The sequence below is a fragment of the Anolis sagrei genome, chromosome 1 (genome assembly GCF_037176765.1).
Source record: "Anolis sagrei isolate rAnoSag1 chromosome 1, rAnoSag1.mat, whole genome shotgun sequence".
Lineage (NCBI taxonomy): Eukaryota > Metazoa > Chordata > Lepidosauria > Squamata > Dactyloidae > Anolis > Anolis sagrei.
This window is the reverse complement of record NC_090021.1, coordinates 76,524,155-76,548,565: the sequence shown is the minus strand read 5'-3', so window position 1 is coordinate 76,548,565 and position 24,411 is coordinate 76,524,155. Positions and strand designations below refer to the sequence as shown.

The 24,411-nt window shown below is 40.0% G+C and overlaps 1 protein-coding gene across 1 annotated transcript in view; it reads left to right on the top strand.

Moving 5' to 3' along the window:
* Positions 1-4,141: 4,141 nt before the first annotated feature.
* The window catches only part of AIG1 (androgen induced 1), a 113,711-nt gene continuing 93,441 nt past the window's right edge, over positions 4,142-24,411 (top strand). The window contains exon 1 of the mRNA XM_060753487.2: positions 4,142-4,487. Within this exon, the coding sequence (XP_060609470.2) occupies positions 4,347-4,487 (141 nt within the window). The 5' untranslated portion in view covers positions 4,142-4,346. The remainder of the gene's footprint in view (positions 4,488-24,411) is intronic.

Below are 24,411 nucleotides of genomic sequence, written 5' to 3'. Positions count from 1 at the left end.
GCATACATAGAATAAAGTAAACATATACATTCAAAACCAGAAAAGTTAAAAACATTTCAACATTAGAACCAATAATTTAAACCATGCAGTTCAAAATTATAATCCAAGCCTATCAAGTTATAATTGCAGTAGTCCGTATTGACAAATCTTACAGACATCTTCAACAAATTTTATTCCCAATAGGTGCTTTCCCCACATTTATGAAAATTTATTAAAATTTCTGTGTGCAAGTTATTTTCAGAAAAAAAAGATTAATCTCCTGAGATGCCAGTATTTTTATTAGTACAATGGGAGATAACATTTTTGCATTACTCAGTTTGCCTCTGTAAACCTCACCATTTATTGAATCCTCTGAAAGTCTTACATTTGAAGACGTCTTCATTGAAAAGCTCTCTGTGTGTCTAAGGGAAGAACGGCCCTTGAAGTTGGCAGCACTTGTGGTGAAAACTGAGCAGAGAAAAGGATTGTCTGGCCATAGTTCTTGCTATGGGTTGAAATTTCTATTTCAATTACGGTAATTATTTCTAAATTGGTGCTGTACATATGAATTAGTGTATACAATTCTGCCCTCTTTTCTCATTTCTTGGTGATGCATTTCCTTTTCTATCTTGGGCAATGCATAAGCAGCTGACCTATTTGTGGAATGTTTGCTGTTATGGGATTCCTAGTGAGACTCTCACTAAGCTGTCTCTTCCTTTAGTTTTATGACATGTCATCCAAATATTTTTCTTACTCAAGTTTCCAGTATTTGTTTACAAGATCCCAAGTTATAGTTTTAGTATTTCATCTGAGCCATTTGTAAAACTTGTAATTCATTGTTTTGGTTAAAAATTCTTTTGTAAAAGTATTTAGATAAATCCAAATAAAATTAACAGGAATCCCTTTCTATGCTGAATGAGAGAAGAAACTTTCCTATGTCACTTCACATGCGCCTAAATTCAATATTTAGTGTACAATAGCTATGTTGGTCCAGAAGAAAGATCTATTTAGTCCAACATTCTATTTATACAGTAACCAATCATCGTTGGTATTTATGACCAAACCTTTTGTTACAAAGATATAAGCAATTCTGGATGATGTACCAAATTTGTGAGAATAATATGTATAATCCCTTCTTCCAAAAATGCATAATCTCCAAATATCATAAAGTTGCCATTGTTGTAACTCCCCATTCAACGACCCTGAAAGCCTCCCTTCCTTTGTGTCTTTTAGAATTTCTATCCAATTTTGAGTCCATTACCCCACTGAAATCTCCCAACCAGATCATTTCACTGAAAATAATCTAAAACCTAAAATTATCCATATGGGTGGTGAGATAGTAACACCTTTGCTTTCTGATGGTTCAGTATACACAAACCTTCATGTTCAAATTTATTTAAAAACATTATATAAAATTACCTTCAGGCTATGTGCATAAGAAGTCTATGAAACATAAATGACTTTTGTGTTTAGACTTAGGTCCCATCTCCAAGACATCTCCAAGACATCACTCTCTGTGTCTCTGTCTCAAAGTCTCTCTCTTAAATAGATAGATAGAGAGAGAGAGATAAATAGATAGATGCTATGGTTTTTAGCTCTGAATATATTTGAATGGATTTTAACTGTGATTTTTAAAAATAGTTTTATGTTTAATTTTGTTTTAATGTTTACATATTCATATATTTTAAATTGTGTGGTAACACTTTTAATATCAGCTGCTTTGGGTCTCTTTTGGGAGAGATAAAGTAGGGTATAAATAAACCTAATAAACATAATAATAATAATAATAATAATAATAATAGTAATAATAATAATACCGGTATTCCAAAATCCTTTAAAAAATCTGAAATCCAAAACACTTCTGATCCCAAGCATTTCAGACCTGGGATACTCAATCTGTGTCACACTGACTGGAATCTTGTTGCTGTGCTGCCATAGCATAACTACGTCAACATCAGTGGTGGCAGAAGGAGGGGCCTGGTAGCTGTGAAGCAAGCCAGGCACTGGGGAAATATGCTGCTCTGACTTGGAAGGATCTGCCTGTCTTTCTTCACCACCAAAACACAGTCCTGGAATAAATCCAACCCACCTGCGTAGAGCACCAAGAATATGCTGGGTACTGAAAGATTTATAAAGAAGGAAATAAAGGCTGCCTTTTATTTCCTCTTTCCTTGCCTGGAAAACATTTACAGAGCTCCCCTCATTCCAAGGTTGTTTTTTTTTCCAGTTGGCATTTATTCTCCACACAAGAGCACTTGGTTTTAAAAAATGCATGAACTGGTTCCTAAGCTGTGGTGGGCGAGAGGGAAGGGGGCAGCAAAGAAGGGCGCATTGATGTGAATCCACGCTCTGCTCCTTCGCCAGCAATTATTACCAACTGTCAGGTGGCTGTCAAGACTTGGAAGACCCGGAAGTCCTTATTACACAAACAGGGAGTGTATCTCCTCTATGCCCCCTCCCAATTCAGGATATTTACAGAGAGAGGGGAGGCAGAGTATAGAGTGACAGTCCAATTGTCTGGGGACTAAACTTCCTGGTCTCCTTTTCTCCCTCCTGCGGCATGAAAGTGAAAGCAACCTTCAGGAAAACTCACACAGAAAACTAGGCTCATAGGGAAGCTCTGACTGGATAGCAGAATGCTCACTAAAAAAAGAAAACTACAATGACATGGATTGCTGTAGGTTTTTCAGGCTATATGGCCATGTTCTAGAAGCATTCGCTTCTAATGTTTCACCTGCATCTATGGCAAGCATCCTCTGAGGATGCTCGCCATAGATGCAGGCAAAATGTCAGGAGAGAATGCTTCTAGAACATGGCCATATAACCCGAAAAAACCTCACAGAAACTCAAAGACAACCTTTGTTTCCATAAGCAAATTTTTCAAAATCCACAGGGATGAAGACTAATGTGAGGTATGTTTTGCACAGACAGCAAAACAACCACCACAGGGTTGTTCACCCTTCCCTATGCTCTAAAGCAGGGGTCCTCAAACCTTTTAAACAGAGGGCCAAACTGTTTAAACAGTTCCTCAAACTGCTGGAGGGCCGGGTTATAATTTGAAAAAAACATGAATGAATTCCTATGCACACTGCACATATCTTATTTGTAGTGCAAAAAACACTAAAAAAAATACAATAATTGAAATAAAGAACAATTATAACAAATATAAACTTATTAGTATTTCAATGAGAAGTGTGGGCTGCTTTTGGCTGATGAAATAAGGTTGTTGTTGTGTGCTTTCAAGTCTTTTCAGACTTAGGCTGAGCCTGAGCGAGGGACGGGTAAATGACTTTGGAGAGCTGTATCCGGCCCTCGGGTCATAGTTTGAGGACCCCTGCTCTAAAGATTACTGCAGACGCAGACTGCAACCAGGAAATCAGGAGACGCTTACTTCTTGGGAGGAGAGCAATGACCAATCTTGAGAAAATAGTGAAGAGTAGAGACATCACACTGGCAACAAAGATCCACATAGTCAAAGCAATGGTATTCCCCGTAGTCACCTACGGATGTGAGAGCTAGACCACAAGGAAGGCTGAGCAAAGGAAGATAAATGCTTTTGAATTGTGGTGTTGGAGGAAAGTTCTGAGAGTGCCTTGGACAGAGAGAAGATCCAACCAGTCCATTCTTCAGGAAATAAATCCCAACTGCTCATTGGAGGGAAGGATAGTAGAGGCCAAGATGAAATACTTTGCCACATCATGAGAAGACAGGAAAACTTAGAGATGAGTATGATGCTGGGGAAAATGGAAGGAAAAAGGAAGAGGGGCCAACCAAGGGCAAGATGGATGGATGGTATCCTTGAAGTGACTGGATTTACCTTGAAGGAGCTGGGGGTGGTGACGACCGACAGGGAGCTCTGGCGTGGACTGGTCCATGAAGTCAAAGAAGAGTTGGAAACGACTGAACGAAAGCTTAAGAATATCTATATTTGGCTGGAGTTACACTTCAAAATATTACCTGTTCCTACTTACATCCAAATGTAACTGAAGAACAAACTTAAGAACAAACCCTATCATATTCACAACTGGGGGTTTGCTTGTATACACCTCTGTCGATCTATGTTCTTGTAGCCTAGCCTTGCTCTCTGCTGCTTGATGAGCTAGGCTCAGGCGCGCGCAAGCGGCGGCCACGAGCCGGCTCCAGGCGCGCGGGGAGGTCGCACGCTCGCGCGCGCCCCCGAGCCTCCTCCAAACATACACACACACATATGGGAAGGCGCCCAAGCGCGCGCCCGCTGCCTCTCTGCTACCGGGTTCCTTCGGAGCTGAGGCCTTCAACTGCCCCCCCTCCCCCCAAAAGAGAGAGAGAGAGAGAGATTGAGAGAGAGAGAGAGAGAGAGAGAGAGAGAGAGGCGTGGTGGGGAGACCATGGCGCTGGTTCCCTGCCAGGTGCTGCGCGTGGCCATCCTCCTCTCGTACTTCTCCATCCTGTGCAATTACAAGGCCATTGACATGCCCGCGCACCAGACCTACGGAGGCAGCTGGAAATTCCTGACGTTCATTAACCTGGTAAGTCCTCTCCCGCCTCTTCCTCCATCCCCTGGCTTGCCTCTCCCTTCCCTTCCCGGGGCTGCCAGGCGCGTGCTTGGAGTGCTTGCCCTCTCCTCTGCGCCCCAAGCGACCTTGGCCAAGGCGGAGGGAAGGCCCCGGGTGGGCCGAGGGCTTGGTGGGGAGCGCGCCTGAGAAAGAGAGAGAGAGAGGGGGGGGGAGAGAGAGGACGCACGAGGAGAGCAGAGCAGAGGAGGGGCTGCGAGGGGAAACGTGGTTCTGGAGAGGAAGGGAAGGGAGAGATGGGAAAGCAGGCCTCCTCCCACAGAAAGCCCTGCTGAGGGTTCCCTTTGTGGTTGTTAGCTTCCCAAATAGGATACCTTGAAAATGGGGAAAGGGGTGCAAAGAGCCCTACCTGGGAGTCTGGGACAACATCTGCACTCTTCACCCCACTTAGTTCCTATGGAATCCGGGAAGTTACAGTTTTAAAAGGCCCTTTGTCTTCCCTACCAAAGTACAACTCCCCTGATTCCAAATAATTGAGCCATGTGGTGTCAAACTGTGCAATTTGTACAATCTCCATGTATCATCAGTGTTTCTCAACGTAGGGGTTGGGACCCCCAGTGTGTGTGTGGGGGGGGGGGATCACGAGGAGGTGTCAGAGGAGTCACCAAATACCATCAGAAAACACCGTATTTTCTGTTGGTCATGGAGGTTCAGTGTGGGAAGTTTGGCCCAATTCTATTTTTGGTGAGGTTCAGAATGCTCTTTGATTGTAGGTGAACTATAAATCCCAACAACTACAACTCTCAAATGTCAAGTCTATTTCCCTCAAATTCCACCAGTATTCACATTTGAACATTTTCAGTATTCGTGTCAAGTTTGGTCCAGATCTATCATTGCTTGAGTCCACAGTGCTCTCTGGATGTAGGTGAACTCCAATTCCAACACTCAAGGTCAATGCCCACCAAACTCTTCTAGTATTTTCTGCTGGTCATGGGAGTTCTGTGTGCCAAGTTTGGTTCAATTCCATCATTGGTGGAGTTCAGAATGCTCTTTGAGTGTAGGTGAACTATAAATCCCAGCAACTACAACTCCCAAGTGACAAAATCAATCCCCCCCAACCCCATCAGTATTCAAATTTGGGAGTATCGCATATTTGTGCCAGATTTGGTCCTCCAGTGAATGAAAATACATCCTGCATATCAGATATTTACATTACAATTCATAACAGTCGCAAAATTACAGTTATGAAGTAGCAACGAAAATAATTTTCTGTTTGGGGAGGAACTGAGGAACTATATTAAGGGGCCATGGCAATAGGAAGGTTAAGAACCCGAGAGTTGGCTTTCAGCATAATCATAAAATGTTGATTCAAGACACTCTTCCAAAGCCACCCAGGATGCATCTACTTTGTAGAATTAATGCAGTTTGTACCACTTTCATTGCCATAGCTCATTGTTGTGGAATCCTGGGATTTGCAGTTCTGTGAGGCCCAGCATTCTTTGGCAGAGAAGGTGAAGGATATTGTGGGACTGCAGCTCCCAGGATTCCATCACATTAAGACATGACTGTCAAAATTATGTCAAAGTGCATTGAGCAGACTGTTAGAAGTTTTGGAAGGCCGAAATTTGCCCATGCCTGATGTACATGTACCCATAGATACACAATATTCCTTAGGGAAGGAGCCATGGTAGTACAGTGGTTTGTGTGTTGGGTTTGGACCCTGGGAGATCAGAGTTTTAATTTAATGGAAACTCACCTTGGGTAAGCCACACTATTTCAGCCTCAGGAGAAAGCAACTCAACCCCTTCCCCATCAAACCAACCTTGACAAGAAAATACTCATCATAGGTTCACCTTAGGATCGCTGTAAATTAGAAATGACTTGAAAGCACCCATCAAGAAGTTGGGATTAAAGTTTCAATGGTGATGTAATTGTTCCTATTATTGTAGGTTTTTCCAGCTAAATCTTTGGGATCACTCTTGTCCAGGAAACTAGTTCATTGTGGATGAAATTGTCTATAAGTATGCTGTAGTGCAGGTATGGGTAAACCGAGGCCTGAGGGCCGGATGCCACCCCTTGGGTTCTTTTCCAAGGCCCTCCTCGCTCTTACCATCCTTTCTGTCCTTCCTTCCTTCCTTCCTTCCCTCCCTCCCCCCCTCCCTCCCTCCCTCCCTCCCTCTGTCCCTTCTTGCATGGCAGGGGGCTTGACTAGATGGCCCCGGGGGTATCTTCCAGCTCTAGGATTCTATATTAGGAATAGGCAATTCGGGGTCTAATGGATACACTTTTTCTCTCCTGTCCACCATGTCATCCTGACCAAGGCTAAACCGAAAGAGGAAGGGGAGGAAAGGGCAGGGTGGGTGCGAAACCATAGGCAGTAGTAAACTGTATTGAAGTGAATAAAACACCCAGTGCAATAAAACCATTGACTTGCTCTGGAGGGTCTAAAAATGCCTAGGGAGGATCTCTGTTGCCCGTCAGTGATAAATGAAAGCACAGATACTGGTCCTGTGGATACGGGTTGCCTTGTATTTAGAATTTTTTTCTTTGCATATCTTGCTTAATATGGGCAGAGCTGTGTGTTACTATCCCCTCCATTTTAGGAGCATTGGTTAATTTGTTTAAGCATACTGTATATCACTAGTTATAAGTCGATACTTTCACCTTTTGAGTGATTTATTCAGTCTTTAGCCTCCATCTTTGGAATGAATTTGACTAAAGACATCATGGCTACAAACGTCTGATACAATCTTTGGACTCTTCTGTTTCTTTTGCCAACCCCTGCCTCTCTATTAACTGGCCTGAAAAGTTCTGAGGAACTTCAGGGATGGCACACATTTTGTTGTATTTTCCTCAGTCCAAATAAAGCTGTTCCTCCAGTCATGGATTTTGATGTTATTTTTTCCTTGTGAACCAGCATAGCTACCTTTGTTTTATTTCATTTGTTTGTTTGTTTGTTGTTGTTTATTTCCTTTGTCTTTTTGTTTTTAGTGAAAGATTCAGAAATTGCTCGGCCATTCTACAATAACATGGTATCATTTAAAGTCTATTTTGTCAAGGTGATTCATTTTAATTGGTGGTGCATTCAAAAAAGGTCACTCGGTGCCTTTTTACTAGCCAGGTGTCTGGTTGCAGCCTATCTACATGACATTAGAGAACTAAGCCAAGAACCCCGAGAAGGGCCTTGATGTCTTTGCTGGTATTTATAACATCAATGGTTGAGAAAGAGAGATCAGGATAGTAGGAAAATGAGAAAGATATTTCAATATGTTTCATACAAACTGTTACATACGTAAGGGGACCATGTTCATCCTTGGCTATCCATATGAAACATTCATGTGAAATGTTTGTAAACAACACATACTGCATTTGCATTTGGCTGTGAGTGTTAATCATGTATGGAACTACATTGAGACACTAGGCAAAATACTGATTCCAATCGGCCCTTCATATTTACAGGTTTTGACTTTTGCAGTGTGATTCTGTGGTCAGCTTCCATCAGGAAGTCAACCATAGAAGGGTGGGAGATTTATAAATTCTTAGAGAGTTGTCCTCCATGAAGTTTTTTTTTTAAAAAAAGGAAATTATTTATTCAGATCTTTTCATTTTCATGGGGTGCTGTTATGCTAAGCCCAGTGAATATAGAGTTGTACATCAGTTTAAGTTTCCATTGTAACCAGTACACAGAATTCCTTTCACTTTTGACTGGATATGTGGGTGGAAGCTGATTGGCATGATAAGTATGCTTGAGGACTTGGTTCCCATTGTCTATGCAGGTATGGGATCCAATGTAACCTCAATGTCATGTCCAGTATAGCTACTAACCTAAAAATATATAAGATCTTGACGCAGATATTGGGAGGCCATGTTATCTTGTAATAAGGAGTGAAAACAATTTTGAAGAATTCAGTTATAGATAATGAGTTATGTGCAGTTATTTTTTCTATTAATTAACTTATGACAACATTATATTAGTATTGTGTGTTCATGAGGAATAATCACTATTTCTGCAGTACAGTTGCAAGTTTAAAAGTTAGAGTTACAGATACAAGGATATTCTCTTGCTAATAGGAAGACAAAGAATATATGATTCAAGCACAATCATGTTGTGATTTCACGTCTGCTGTAAACATTGAGGTGCATTGGAGGAGGAGAGTGTACTTTTAAGCACAGGTCTTTAGCAGGGATTGGTTGTGAAAACCATTTATGATACTTTTGAGAACAAGTTTGTTTTAAAATTGTTATGATACTTTTGAGAACAAGTTAGTTTTAAAATTGTAACTATCGCAGTAACAAACTGCCTTTGAAGACTTGTTACTTTGAACAAGATTCAATTCTAGATTTCTGTTGGTGGAACTGTGAAACCTAGCAGGGTGATGATAATTCCTCTTTCCTACTGTATTCTCTTCTGTATCCTCAGAATCTCCTCTGGAGCCCCATTGATTTGGGGAAGCTTGAAGTCCTTGAGGTCAGAGTGGCAGCAAGCTTTCCATTTCTACAGTGCCGACACCATGTTGGATTTAGGCTTAACAGTGACTAAATATGCCTTAAAAAAAAATTAGCTCTGGCTCAGATGAGATGTTTTCTTAACATGGTGCCTCTACTATGAAGTAATTTTTCCTCAGTTTTGTCTAAGTAATGAGAAACAGGAACTGCTTTCAATCTGAGGTCTCCTGTGGCTCAAGGCAAGCACATCATGGATCATGCACAACATGGCAAAACTCCTGCAGCTGTTGGCATGTGGTCCTTGGCATGCCTTTCTCAAAGGTATTTATCCAGTCCTCGGTGTGCAGGCATTCTCAGTGTTCTCTCTCTCTCTCTCATACATACACATACTAAGTCAAGTAGAAATAGCAGCTTTTCTGCACTGTGTTGTACCAAACATGGAGCAACAGGAGAGAAAGGACATGGTGCCAAATTTGGTCCAATGAAAGGCATGGTGAAAGGACACCAATTTGGTGAGAGGTTGGCAGGTGAGGTAGAAAAGTCTGCAAGGCTGTCTCCTGCAAATATTTTTTTTAGCTTTCCCCTCCTGCCTGTTTATACCTTATCTGAGCTTTTTGCTGTGGGAAAAAAGTTATTAATTATAGTTGGGAAAGTGTTTTTGCTGGACAGACTAGAAGTCAGCAGAAGGAATAAACATTCTTCTCTCAGCCCTTTTCAGCAACTACATTTCCCCCAACAAGGTCAACACACAGTTGGGAGTCCCATGTTTGCCACAGAATGTATTGTTCTTTCCTAAATGACAGATTTATTCCCTTTTGGGGGTAAAAGATATTTATGAACTTGGAAATAAGTGCAGCTTATATTGGATCCAATGGGAAACAATGCTTTCCTGGTAGATGAACAGGATGCAATTTTGTCTTTCACTTTTTCTCCTTTTCTACAGTCACAAATATTTAAACTGTATTGTTTAAACGATAGTTTCATAACATGCCAGGTTAGCCACTGCTAAACATGCAAACCAAGAGCTCTCAGGTTTGCTAATTAGGATAACTAATTCAGAATAAAGAAAATTCAGTAATATATTGATCATGACATACAAAATCTGTGTCAACACAAACAATCTGAAACATTATAAATATTTCTTGGCTAGGATATAAAGGTATATTGTGGCATGTAAACTTCCATTCCATGAATGATTAAAAATAATATTTCTGTTCTGATGGCTGCACAAAGGAGTGCAGAGCATTAAAACCATGGCTTATTTTAATATACAAGCAGAAGGTAATGGTTTTCTCCTGTTCCTAAATCAGGAAAATCAGTTAATTCCAACTTTAAAAAACCATTGAATTTGTGGCTATTACATAAGTGTTGGTGTATCATTTAGGAGTTAATTCAATAGGTCTACTGTGCCTGGGATTAGCATTTGCTTTGGGTTATAGTGATACACTTTTAATTGTTTTTGAATGACTTAACGTAATATTGCAGTATAATTGAACATTTTAATGTCATTTTTTGTGCAGACAAGAAACTCATTTAAAAGAAAATGTACCTTTATTAATTTAAAAACTTAATCCTCCATAAAAATCTAAATGTTGTTTGAATTTTGAAGATGAAAAAGAATTATAAAATGTTCCTGCCAGCAATAACAGTTTTTAAAAAGTTGTGGAGTTGTGGGCAGGTAGTTGATGTGCAAGTCAGAGAGCTGATTTATAGAAAAGTATTTCTTTTCACCATTTGTCAGAGGAACTCCAGATTCGTTGTATATTTCCTGTGCATTTTGGCACACTATACTTGAACCAAATTAAATATAGTATTTAAAAAGTGTGAGCTGCTTGGCTTCTTCCAGACACTTATCTAACAATTCAGTAATTCATATAGTAAGTTTTGCTCTAGTTTTGCTTTCTTTTCTTGTTTTGTGTCTCTGTGTTGTCTTAATAATTTATTATTTAAAGGATTTTTGCCAAGAAATGAAACTTTATCTGATGTAGATGCCTAATTTAAAAAGAGGCAAATTATTTCATTTCTTAGTGTATTGCATTTCTTCATCATAATGACAATGTAGAGTTATATTTTGAAAGAATGGGTTTCAAATTCAGTCATTTCTCCCTGGTTTCAGCTGATACTGTTGGTGAATGTTTACTGTATGTTCTGTATCTTATTTAAAAGTCATTTGGACAATCCATTTTGTTTTCTAATGGATGGTTTAATTGCAATCATTGCCTCCCTATGTGATGTTCCGTTTACTGACAAGAAAAATACAATAGAGTCAGCTTTCTAATATAAAGAAGAATCTATTGATTGCAGCAGAAGTGTAGTCGGACCTTAAGATAGGGTTGGTTGTCTTATTGATGGATCACATACCTTTTCTTAGGCTGTTTATTTTTGCTTTTGTCCCATGTATTACATGAAGTAGGTCAGGTCATATGGTTCAGAAAAATTATTGCAGCTGAGAGACATTTTTTCAGTGACTTGTTCAGTTTTAATATATATATTTGCTTTTATTTATGGAGGCTGTACAAAATCCTGGCATACTAAAAAGTGTCTGCCAATGATATTACACTTATTGAAGATGCAGGGCAAAACTATAGCTTTCCCATGTTAATTTCAGCCCTGGGACCATTCCATCCTGGCCGGTCTATTTATTTTCATAGAAACATGTAATGCTATGGACTTGTGGGGAAAGGGAAAAATAATGTTGTGTTTAATCAAGACATCAAGGTAAAGAATGGTTATATGTGTGAGATATAGAATATGTGATAAAGTAAGTGATCTATGGGAAGAGGTTGAAAGATTTGGGAAAACTAGTCATTGGCTGAATGTTCAAAGGTTTTATCACAGTCAAAGGGAATGAGATCTGAGTTTATTAGTGGCAGAGGGAAAGATAGGGAGCAGATTAGTAAGCTTTTGCTGTGTTTGTGCAGAAATAGGAAATAGGAGTTAGTAGAGTGTGCTAATATTTAGATGGGACAAATAAGTAATCGTTAACTTTATGTCATACGTACAATTGGAAACCTCTGGCTTCAGGACCATGGTTTCACCTATCAATATCCAACAAAGTATGTTGTCTGTAGGCATTTCTAAGTCTTCCAGGTGATTCTATGGCATGCTTCCACTGGAAGTTACCATAGAGTCTTGCTGGAGGACATAGCAAATCACTAGAGAAGATATCTCTTTAGGAATTTTCTAAGTCCTCCAGTGAAACTCTGTAATAATTTCCAGTGGAAGATTTCAATAGGATTCACTATTATCCATGGTTTCCCCATTTTTACGGTAAACTCAGGAACACTCCATGGATATGAGGGTTGTACTGTACTTAAGTTTAATTTGTTTATTAACCACCTGTGTTCCTAGGAAGGCTACAATCATGCTATTGGTTGAGTTCTAACATGGTGCCAATGGTGTCTAGCTGTGAGATTATCAGGTTTCACACAGAAACTATTAGGACAAATAGAAGGTGCCAACAAGTGATGTTGATAAAATAAGACAAGTGGTGGTCCACACAAGGGTTGCCATAATAGTGTAATAAGTAAAAGCCCTCCTCATATGTGGTGATACAGCTGGGGTTAAGTCCTCACGCAGCTGTTACACTATTACTATCCCTCTTCTCAGACAAGTGGGTTTTGGGAATGGATTAAACAAACTATTCTCTAGCAATATTCCTTTAAGTACCTCTTTCTGATAAGCAGTTTTAGGTATATAACCTCCTTTAGATAAATAAAAGAGCAGGAATATCACATGAAGCCATCTTTAGAGAATACAGTGGAACCCCAGCTTAAGAGTGTCCCAACTTAAGAGTGTTTTGAGTTAAGAGCTATCGCTCAGCCCAGGTTTGCTTTGACATATGAACAGTGTTTTGAGTTAAGTGCCAGAGGGAGCACTAGCGCCAGAGTACAGGGCTTTAAGGCTTCAAGAAGATAGCCTCTGTGCCTTGTGCTCTTGTTCACTTTGGGGGATTTTTGTCCGTGTTGCTCTTGTCTACTTTGAGGAACTTTGGGTTAGTGCAGGGGTCCTCAAACTAAGGCCCGGGGGCCGGATGCGGCCCTCCAAGGTCATTTACCCGGCCCACACACAAGGTCAACCTAAGTCTGAAATTACTTGAAAGCACATAACAACAACAATCCTATCTCATCAGCCAAAAGCAGGCCCACATTTCCCATTGAAATACTAATAAGTTTGTATTTGTTAACATTGTTCCTCATTTTAATTATTGTATTGTTTTTAAGTGTTTTTTACACTACAAATAAGATATGTGCAGTGTGCATAGGAATTAATTCATGGTTTTTTTCAAATTATAATCCGGCCCTCCAACAGTTTGAGGGACTGTGACCTGGCCCTCTGTTTAAAAAGTTTGGGGACCCCTGGGTTAGTGTGTGGGTTTTTTTTATTCCTGATATGTGTGGCTTCATAAAGAGAGAGAGGAAGAGAGAACAAGAGAGGGAGGGAAGCTGGAATAAATACTGTATGAAGAAAATGATGCTTCTGCCTATTCACTTTGTACTTTGGCCTTCCTTGCCACAACTTTGTGCTTCTATCATTTGAAAGTGTATCTTTCTTTTTTATTGTTCCATGTGAATTTACATGTCTACAGTTCTTCCTTACAAAGTACATTTTCATATTTATAAACATGTAACCAAAAAAATGGAGGGGATTTTCAGGGCGGTGTAACAGATTAATTGCATTTCAATGCATTTCAATGGGAAAATTCACTTTGGGATAAGAGCATTTTGAGTTAAGAGCTCAATCACAAAACAGATTGAACTTTTAACTCAAGGTATTACTGTATGTTCTAAATTTGTCGTTATCAGATTCTCCCTTAGCAAGAAGGAACCAAAGATGAAAGATGATGGGTTTGCTAAGTCAAGAAATAAAGTCCAGACACTCACCACCAGTACAAGGATGTTTGTGTAACATTTTTTGTTCAGATCATTGTCAGCATTCATGCTTCCCGCAGTTCAGTTTTTTCTAACTTCACTTGAAACATAATACATTTTAGCTCTCAATACAGTTGCTAGAACCAGTAGGATTTATGCACATGTTGATTTACTATGTAGCAGTTGATTCGATGCATCTAGTTTAGTTGGATTAGCAATTTGTATTATTATTAGTAGGAATAAAAGGATTCCTATCTCACCTTTTTACAGTTTGAGTTCTTTTAGCAATTTACAGCAAATTAAAAATGTATAATTAAAATGCACAAGATTTTTAAAAATGAGATCAAACAAACAAAGGATTAAAACCGGAATATGATGTGTGTTTGTGTGCGTGCACACATGCTCCAGCACAACACGTAGCAAGATACAACACATTATTTGTGGGAAGAGACTTATATAGTCAATCATCAATGGTTCGGGCCCTGCTTATCTTTGTGACCGCATTCCCCCATGTACTTGCGCGAGCATTAAGATCTGCCAGGGAGGCCCTCCCCATCACCGCCACAAGCACGGTCGGTTGGAACAAGGGAGAGGGCCTTCTTGGTGGTGGCCCCCCGGCTTTGGAACGCCCTTCCCATTAGGCAGGCCCCCACACTGTCCTCCTTCCGTAGCCTTTGAGAATGTCTAGCCCCAATAATATAATAATAAATAATAATAAACTTTATTTATACCCTGCCACCATCTCCCCAAAGGGGACTAGGGACAGCTTACATGAGGCCAAGCCCGATAATACAATTACAATAGAATAAATACAACACCACAAAATAACAACACAATAAAATAAGGCAATAAAACAAGTGTGCATAAGAACAAAACAGAGCAGTGCCAAATACAGTAACAAACACACACAATGGGTGGGCCCAATGGTATGCAAATAATGACACTGCACTGCACTTTCATCCCATGCCCTTATTATATGAATCTGCACTGCCATCCAGTTCAAAGCAGATAATATGGATTTTATATGGCAGTGTAGATGAGGTCTAACTTCTCTGAGAAGTAAATTCCAGAGCCTCGGGGCAGCAACCTAGAAGATCCTCTCTCATGTTCCTACCAGATGTACCTATGAGGGGAATTGAATTGTTTGAATTGTTCCCAGAAATGGGCAGGCAACCAGTGGAGCTGTTGCTTCAAAGGAGTTCTGTGATGCCTGTAGGCAGTCTAAGGCCTCATCTACACTGCTGTATAAAATCCAGATAATCTGGAGAGTAGACTCATATAATCCAGTTCAAATCAAATAATCTGTATGGATGCAGCCTGATAGCAATCTACCTTCAGCTCTTTTCACCAGTTGGAGTTTCTGAACACTCTTCGAAGGCAGGCCCACATATCGTGCTTTAAAAATATTTGGAGCATTCTAGTACACACTGCTCTATATTACTGCTTCTTAAACCATGGGCCCTGACCCCACATGGGGTCCCTTTTTCTCATTGTTGGGGTCACAGAAAATTTGGCAACAGTAAACATATTCTGAACATCATCTAGTTATACAATGTGCAGTCTTTATAGTGGACTCTGCAGAAAATGCTTCAGTCATACTCAACAAAAAGAAAAAAAACAGAATGATTTGCAAGCCTTGCAAATCTGATTTATTATCAGTAAATGTTTAATTCTTAAACCTATATAAAAAAAATCAAAAAGTGCTTTGATTGTATTTTCCTGCATGCCAGTGGGATTGAATTGAACGGCCCTTGTGGTCTCTTCCAACTTTCTGTTTCCATGATTTCAAAGTATTTAGAATACTTAGATATACTCAAGTATACAGAAATCCAATGCGTCCAAATCATGCCATGGTTAATGGGTTTAAAAGCCTGAATGAAGAGCCAAGTTTTAAGATGGTTCTGCAATGATCAAAGGTTGATGACAAGTGCTCCTCCAAGAGGAGGACATTCCACAGCTGAGGTGCTGCACTACAGAAGTTCCTCAGAGTTTATTACTCACACTGATAAGACACAGAAAATAGCTTTGTCAGATGATCTGAGATTCTCTGGCATGGCCGCCCGGCAGGTCTGACTCATCAGTTACCCACCTTCGATGGTGCCGCCCTATCTCCATCGACCACTGTTAAGAGCTTAGATGTCGTCCTGGATTCGCAGCTGACAATGGAAGCTCAGGTCACTGCTGCCAGCAAACAGGCCTTTTTCCATCTAGGACAAGCGAGGCAACTGGCACCCTACCTATCTGATGAGGCTCTGGCAACTGTCATCCATGCCACGGTCATGTCTAGGCTGGACTATTGCAATGCCCTGTATGTTGGCCTTCCGATGTCTACGACCCGAAAGCTCCATATTGTTCAGAATGTGGCAGCCAGGTTACTCACAAGAACGCCCATGAAATGCCATATAACACCAGCTCTGCAACATTTACATTGGCTTCCAACTGAGTACCATGGCCTGTATAAGATGTTAGTTCTGACCTTTAAAATTCTTTGTGGCCAGGGTCTATTGTACCTTAGGGATCGCCTCTCCTTCTCCCATCATCGGAGGTCACAACGACCAGCCCAACGTGACTTACTCTATATACCGGGTCTCCAAGAAGTGTACTTGGAAAGTACCAGATGCAGGGCTTTTTCTATTTCTGCCCCTGCCTTATGGAATTCCTTGCCACCCTATATGAGAGCCATGCGTGACTTAGGAGATTTTACTCTAGCACTTAAGACCTGGCTTTTTACTAGAGCATTCGATCTCTGTTAATTTTAATTTCTGTATGTATGTATTTTATCTTTTACAATTTAGTTGTAAATCGCCTAGAGCATTCTCGGATGGAGGGCGATTAATAAGTAATTAAATATGATGATGATGATGATGATGATGATGATCTAAAACAGTGGTTCTCAACCTGTGGGTCCCCAGATGTTTTGGCCTTCAACTCCCAGAAATCCTAAGAGCTAATAAACTAGCGGGGATTTCTGAGAGCCGCAGGCCAAAATACCTGGGACCCACAGGTTGAGAACCACTGATCTAAATGCTCAGGTACACATATATAAGGAGTGGTACTTCCTTAAGTCCCAAGCTTTAGTCTTTAAACAGTAGCAAGTGTCTTGATGTTAAACCAAAATATTTGTTAAACTGAAGTAATTATTCAGTAAATGTCATGTTATCGAGTTTTTGGAGTTTGAAAATTCTTTACTTTTAACAGTGGGAAATGTAGGAAACAGAAACTGAGAATTATAATGTACATGCTGAGAAATGCTTGACACTTTTTCGTTTTCATCTGCCATACAGCCCTTAAACTCCCAGGAGTAGTTTTAGTTTTAAAAATGAGAACCTTCATGAATATAGTCCTTAGTTTTCAACTGATCCTTGGATGTGTGCTTAAATTCCTTTTGCTAGACAGGAAACAGTTTGTGTGTATGGGTTTAAAAAAATGATTCTTGGTGATGTCCAGATGGCAATTATATTCAAGAAATATATTTTGCCATCCCATTTGAATTTCTTTCTGAAGAAATAGCATTAGATAAATAAAGATCATTCATTTTGAATAAGGAATTTTGTCAGGCATACAGTACTTCTAGTTGACTGTCTGTGGAGTTTAGGACTTGTGATACCTCTCTCTGAATTTTGCTTTTCAAATGATCTGGGTGATCAGGATGTAGACACAACAGCAACTGACTCCAGGTTTTGCTTCTCAGGAAGCAAGGAGGAATTCAATCTTTGGCATCTTGCATACCCACAGTTTGAGTTCTAGATGCATTGGAGACAACCAACAATTTGTGAGCAATATGTCATTTAGAAATATAGGAGGACATACCTGTATTTAAATCAGCAAGATTCCATGTGTAGCCTATAATGGGGGCATCATCTTCCCTATTATTAATCTATGCCTTCAAGAATTCAGAAATTTTTCATAGAGTACTATAGTAACCTTGCATTAATATAATATTCAAATCACATGTTTATATCTGAAATTGATGCTGTTCCCTTCTTGCAAAAATATATAACCTGTTCAGTGATTTGGCAAGATGGAGATGACGGCTGAAGAATTACAGTCATCCCTCCAAATTCACTGGGATTAGAGGCACAGGATCCCCATGAAAATGGAAAGCTGAAAATAAAAAAAATGTTATTTTTTTTTAGTTTGAGAAAACATATCTCTAGGAATTTCTAGGTCTTCCAGCATGACTTTGTGGTCACCATCTGCTGGAAATTGAAGATAGAACTACAATGGAGGACCTAGAGATTCCTAAAGAGAACATTTTATATCAAATATGTGAACAATCAGATCTGCAAAGGTCAAAACCATAAATGTAGAGTGATGACTAACTACAGGTGGTTCCACACGGCCAAATAAAAAGGCCTGGAAACAGGGCCCAAGACACTTGTTCCAGCCTGTTTGCAGCCCAAAAGGCACTCCCTGACCCACCTCAGTAGCAGCAGGGAATCTCCATTGCCCAAAGACAATGAAACTGGTTTGTCACCACTGGACAGGGGCCCAAGTGCCACCACCCTCCCTCTTGTTGCTGCTGACTACAGCAGTGACCATCACCTAGCTGATCCTGGGGACCTCTTTTTTCTTGTTCTCTGTTGTGTAGCTCACAAAGGAGAGTGAAAGGAGGAAAAGTGGGTGGGAAACCTTTCTATCCTCCTAGCTGCCTTCATGAGTTACCCAACATGGAAAAAGGAAGGGGATCCCAAAGCATCAGGTAGGTAGCTGTTTCATGGCTGACTGCAGCACAGGAGGAGGGGGTGAGAGGGTACAACCATCTTGCATTCCCAGAGGAGCATACAATAGCTATGAGCACAGTTGCAGTTGCCTGGACTGCATTGACTGGTGGGGGCTCAAATTCTGATGCCGGATTCATATTCTCCCCCCACTGCCAAGTTAAATTAACCCGAGGTATATTCTCTCCCTTTCTCATATGTAAAGGTTGCAGATGTACCCACAGGTGGCTGTTTTGTACAATGATAAGGAACCTGCACTATGGCAAGGCCAGCAGCTTCAGTTGAGGAATTGGTGATTTATAGCCAGGTCTGTGTGTTTTGACAGCATGGAACCAGAACAAACCTCAGGTCCCTCAGTTTTACAAAGCCAAAGGTCATATTAATATAACTAAATATTTTGACTTTGAACTCTTTTTGCACATTGGGTTTGTATAATTGTTCATCATAAAACAGCCCTAGATTATTTGGCTTCATGCTGCCACAAAAAGGAACACAGTTTAGAACATTTGACTGTGGTATTTTGATTTCATCTGCAGAAGGGATTTACTAATTTTAACAACTCTTTTGGAAATTGTCTTTGAAAAGGAATTGGTTGCTTTTGGCCTATTGCCTTGTCCAACGTGGCATACTGTGTGTCTGCGTGAGTTTAGCAACCTGGAAACTCTTTGTTCCTCAGCATTATTTCCATCAAATTGCCAGTGATAGCTCCTTCCTAAAATGAAGTAGACTGCCCAAATCCTGTTTGAAAATACATAGCTGTTGAAGTGTCTGGAAATTGGCTTACCGAAAGTTTTCCTAGACTCAATTTAAATAAATCAGTAGAATACAGATTTAATTGAATATATTTCAAACAATCATTTTAGATAGAAGGAATTTTTTTTTGGGGGGGGGGGGAGGCATTATAATACAGCATTTAAAATTTAAGGTATTTTATGTTTACAACCAAGCTATTAGTTGTTTGCCTTCTGGACTTAAGGAAGGCTCATGATTCCTACTTTGGTAAATTGATATATTAGCATACTGTTCTATGAATATTCTAACTGCTTCATTTACAGTAGAGAGAAATGATGAAAATGTGAAAACACAAAAAAAATATACAGACCTTAATGTGTTGAATGTATGAAATGCAAAACTGGATTAGACTCTGATCAAGGAGTGTGAAAATTGGAGGAAAAAAATTGACAAGTTGATATACAAATGACACCACACTATTAGCAGAACATAGAAAAGAATTGGAGTGACTACTGAAGAAAGTCAAGGAAGAAAGTTCAAAAGCAGATTTTATAGTTTAACATTAAGAGGAGGAAACCACCACAGATGATCTATATAACTTTAAAGTAGGATATAGATATAGTCAAAGATTCCGTATATCTTGTTATAGTCATTAATCAAAACAAGCGACTAGATTAGAAAGAGCAGCTGTGAAGGAACAAAATCCTCAGCGGTAAGGATTTCTATTGCATTTCCAATTCCCATGTATGATTGTGAAAGCTGTAATGTGAAGAAAGCCGATAGGACAAGAAGCAACTCTTTGAAATATAGTGCTGGATGAGAATTTTTTGGACATCCTGGACCACCAAAAGGACAAATAAATGGGTCCTATGGCAAATCAAGCCTGAACTCTCCCTGGAAGCCAAAATGATTAAATTGGGACTTCCATACTTTGGACATATCATGGGAAGATACTAGAAAAGGCAATAATGATTGGTAAGTAAGAAAAGGGGAAGACTACATTTCTGATAAATGCACTCAATTAAAGAAACTACAAGCCTGAGTCTGCAAGACGTATGCCAGGCCGTTGATGATAGAGATCTCTCATTCATGGGGTTGCCATAAGCAGAAGTTGAAGTGAGAACAGTTAATGACAAGAACATTATAACTTCTGTACAGGTTGCAGAACAAGCCAGTGGGCTAAGAGTGATGCAGCAAATAGAAAGAGGTCATAAATGTTGGAGAACATACAGAGAGATCAAGGTAGTACAAAGGATGTGGAATGTGTAAGTAGCTTCAAAAAGCAGTTTGAAGCTGGGAAAGCAAATACCTTGGGGCGGGGGGCGGGGAATAGAAGAAAGGAAGGGCCAAATACAAAAAAAAAGTTTCTTAGGAAAAATATCAGATCAGTCATAGGGGTAGGAAATATTGTATTCTGTGCTGTCATAAGATAGAAGCTGGCAGCAGGAGTTCTGGTTATGCAGGAAATGCTGAAAGGACATACATGCCAATGACTGAAAGAAGGAGGCAGAGAATGGTGTGAGAACAGCAACAGAAATGCAGCAAAGAGAAAGAGCAGATGACCTTACAATGCCAGTACAAGGGTATCCTCAGCCTGGATGGATTCTGGATTCAGCAGAGCTGCAACTGGTATAGAGTTGACTGGATGTTACACATCTTCACTAGTTAGGATTGCACTCTTTACCTGTATTTCATTGCATAATGGTCATCAACGCATAATGGTCATCACCGCATAATAGCCACATCTCCGTTTTTGTGTTCCCAGTTTGGGGATTGAACAATTCCTTGCTTAATAGTTGTACCCCCATGCCTGCCCCTTGGAGCAGCCTCGGAAGCTTCCCTCCCCTCACACACCAAGGGGAAAATGTGTGATACTAAATGTATTTTAGTATTCCTGTATTTAATTCCATTTTAATGTTTATATGCATTAGGTTTTAATTTACACATTATGATTTTTAGTGTTAGCTGCTTTGAGTCACTTTTAAGAGAGAAAAAGCAGAATTAATGACGGTGGTGATGATGATAAAAGACTTCAGTCCTGTGCATGCTTCCTTGGAAGTTATCCTGACTGAACAGATAGAAATGTGTTCTTCCAAGTAAACATGGAGAGTTTTAAGGTTTCAATAAATAAGGATTAACACCAGGATGTATCATGGAACCCCTATATCCACTGGGGATATATTCCAAGGTCCCCTGTGGGTATCAAAAACAATGGATAATAAGAATCCTGTATTTATACTCTACTTGGGTTGGAAACATACCATAAAATTGCACTGGAAGACCTGTAGGGGCCTGCAGACACTTCTGGAAGGATTTTCTTTTTCTTGGAGCAAGGGTAAGTAAAATCATGAATATTGAATCTGTGGATAAGGGGGTGTATAATAAAATTAAGTCACCAGCGATGCCCATTTCATTCATCACTGAAAGATTGTATCGACACAGCATTCAGGGGAAGTACTCTTTCCTTTCCCACTAGGTTTTCCTTGTGTGGGTGACAGCAGAAGGTCCTCACTGCCGTATTTTTTGTCATGACGCACTGAAGCCTGCTTTTTGAGAACTACAGAGGGCATGACTTGATTAAAATGTGGAGCAATGTCAGTCAGTGTTAGTTGGAATTGTGCGTTTATACTCCAAGATTGGAAAGACAAATGTTCACCATCTGTTGTTCCAGACTTGGAGAATCTTAGCGCTTTGGTGTGCTTTTGAATGTATATCTTCCCAGTTCCAATTTCAGGCAGATTTTGAGGTAACATATCATCAGCTTATATTAATATATATGTCTAACCCATGAGCATATCCAGGGCATTTTTCTCTTCCTGCCCCCACCCCTATATTTGCTGTTAAAATGTAATTTTTTAAAAATATGAAGGGACTTTATTGAGCTCAATGCCAGGTCACTCAAATATATTGGATTTGGGCTTGCATTCAGCAGAGTTTTATTCACACTGGAGTTCAGGCAGAATGGTGAGTTCATAGAATAAAATGGGCACCAGGATTGTGGCGCAGCTGGCTGAGTGTCAGCTGCATTAAGATCACTTTGACCAAAAGGTCATGAGTTCGAAGCCAGCCTGGGTTGGAGTGGGTTTCCAATCAATTGTGTGTAGCCTGCTGTTGACCTTTGCAACCCGAAAGACAGTTGCATCTGTCAAGTAGGAAAATAAGGTACCACCTTAAAGTGTGGGGTGGCTAAATTAACTGATTTATGAGGCCATAAAGAAGACTCCAGCAAAGCATTCCAGCGGGGAAGCATGCGGGAATGCGGAAGTGCTTCATCAGCGTCGCAGATGGACAATGAAAACGACAGCTCCCCGGCGGCCAGAAATAAGTTAAATAGCCTCTGTGTATGTCTGTATATGTTTGTATGTCAAAAAATTGGCATTGAATGTTTGCCATATATGTATACACTGTAATCCGCCCTGAGTCCCCTGAGGGGTGAGAAGGGCGAAATATAAAAGCTGCAAATAAATAAATAAATAATAAAATCACAGATTTGGAAGAGACTACAAGGGTTATCCAGTCCAACCCCCTGCCATGCAGGAACACAAAATCAAAGCACCCCTATCAGATGGCCATCCAGCCTCTGCTTAAGATTTACATATATAAGGTTTTTCTGGCATGACTTACTTCTGAGAAATCTATGTTGACTTTTTGCGAGTATGCCATTCCTTTCGAAGTGCTTACAGATTGTCTCTTTAATTATCTGTTCCAGAATCTTTCCTGCTATCAGTGTTAAGCTGATTGGGCCATAATTGTTTGGGTCCTCTCCCCCAACCCCTTTTTGAAGATGGAAACAACATTTGCTTTGAAAGCCTTCATGAAAGCCTTCGACAATACATTGAACATTGGCTTTCTTTCAGTCTGCTGGAACTTCTCATGTTCTCAAGGAATTGTAACTTATTGCTGCAACCCCTGCAGCACAGTTGTGCGGGTTGCCCCTCTATAACAGCATGGGAGGAGACACATCCCCATTTATGCATTGTACCTAAGTGGTGATGGGTAATGCCTATTCCACTTTTCTTCCTTCGAAACAGGGATTAAAATGTTTAAGAACATTCCTGTAAATTGTGTTGAGGTATGCCCCACTCAGGCCCCTTCTACACAGCTGAATAAAATCCCCCATTTTCTGCTTTGACTATGGCAATGTAGACTCAGATAACCCAGTTCAAAACAGATTTTGGGGATTTTCTGCCTTGAAATTCTGGGTTATATGGCTGTGTGGAAGGGCCCTCAGAGGAACAAATACTATTGATGGTATGGATTCTACTTACATCTACAGCTTCCATAGGAGATTGAATATTTAGATGTGTAAAAGAAACCATGATAATAGTCTGACAGTTTAGCAAAACATTATCAAGAATGGACAGCAATGGAACTGTGGACAATATAAGAAAATTCTTCCACCAGGAAGAATAATTCAGCCAGCTGTTTCCAAATACCCCTTTGCTATCATGATCATTACTAGTTCACAGATTGTTGGTTTTGGTCAGCCAAGGAAACTTGTTTAAAATGCCCTTAGATAAATTAAGAAACCATATATAGTGATGTGCACAAGACATTGTTTAATATTCATTTGACTACTAAAGACAAAGTGAAGTTGGATATGTGAAAGTAATCTTGACCTGATCTTATTAGCTGTAACTGTGGTTGCACCTACTGAAGACATGCAGGCATATTCAAGGGATTTAATATTATATTACTTCATAATTGCCTCAGGAGATGAACTTCAACAGCATAAATTTAAAAGGACCCCTGGGTAAAGTATAGATAGTAGACCTCTGCTTCCTGCAGCCAAGAAAGAGCAAACAGGTTATGGACCTCCAAACACATACTCTGTGGGATTCAGCCATTCCCAGATTTGCCACTCTGATGTGACAGAGTACTGAACTAGTCGCTTGCTCATGTGAAATCAGTCAGAAAGGAAATTTCTGTCATCTGAATCTGTATTTGTTACCGAGTGTTATAATTTTACATAACGTATATGACCATGTATTTGTTGAATTTTTTTGACAAAGAAATGGACCCCAAAAGACTGGGTCAAATTATCCACAAGTCATTTCTAGAAATGCTGTGTGCTTCCTGTCATTGTGGATGCTTGAAATAGAGTGGAACCATTTGTGGTCATTTTAATATGGCTTACTGTATAAGCTTCATGAGGCTTGGCAGTCTTTC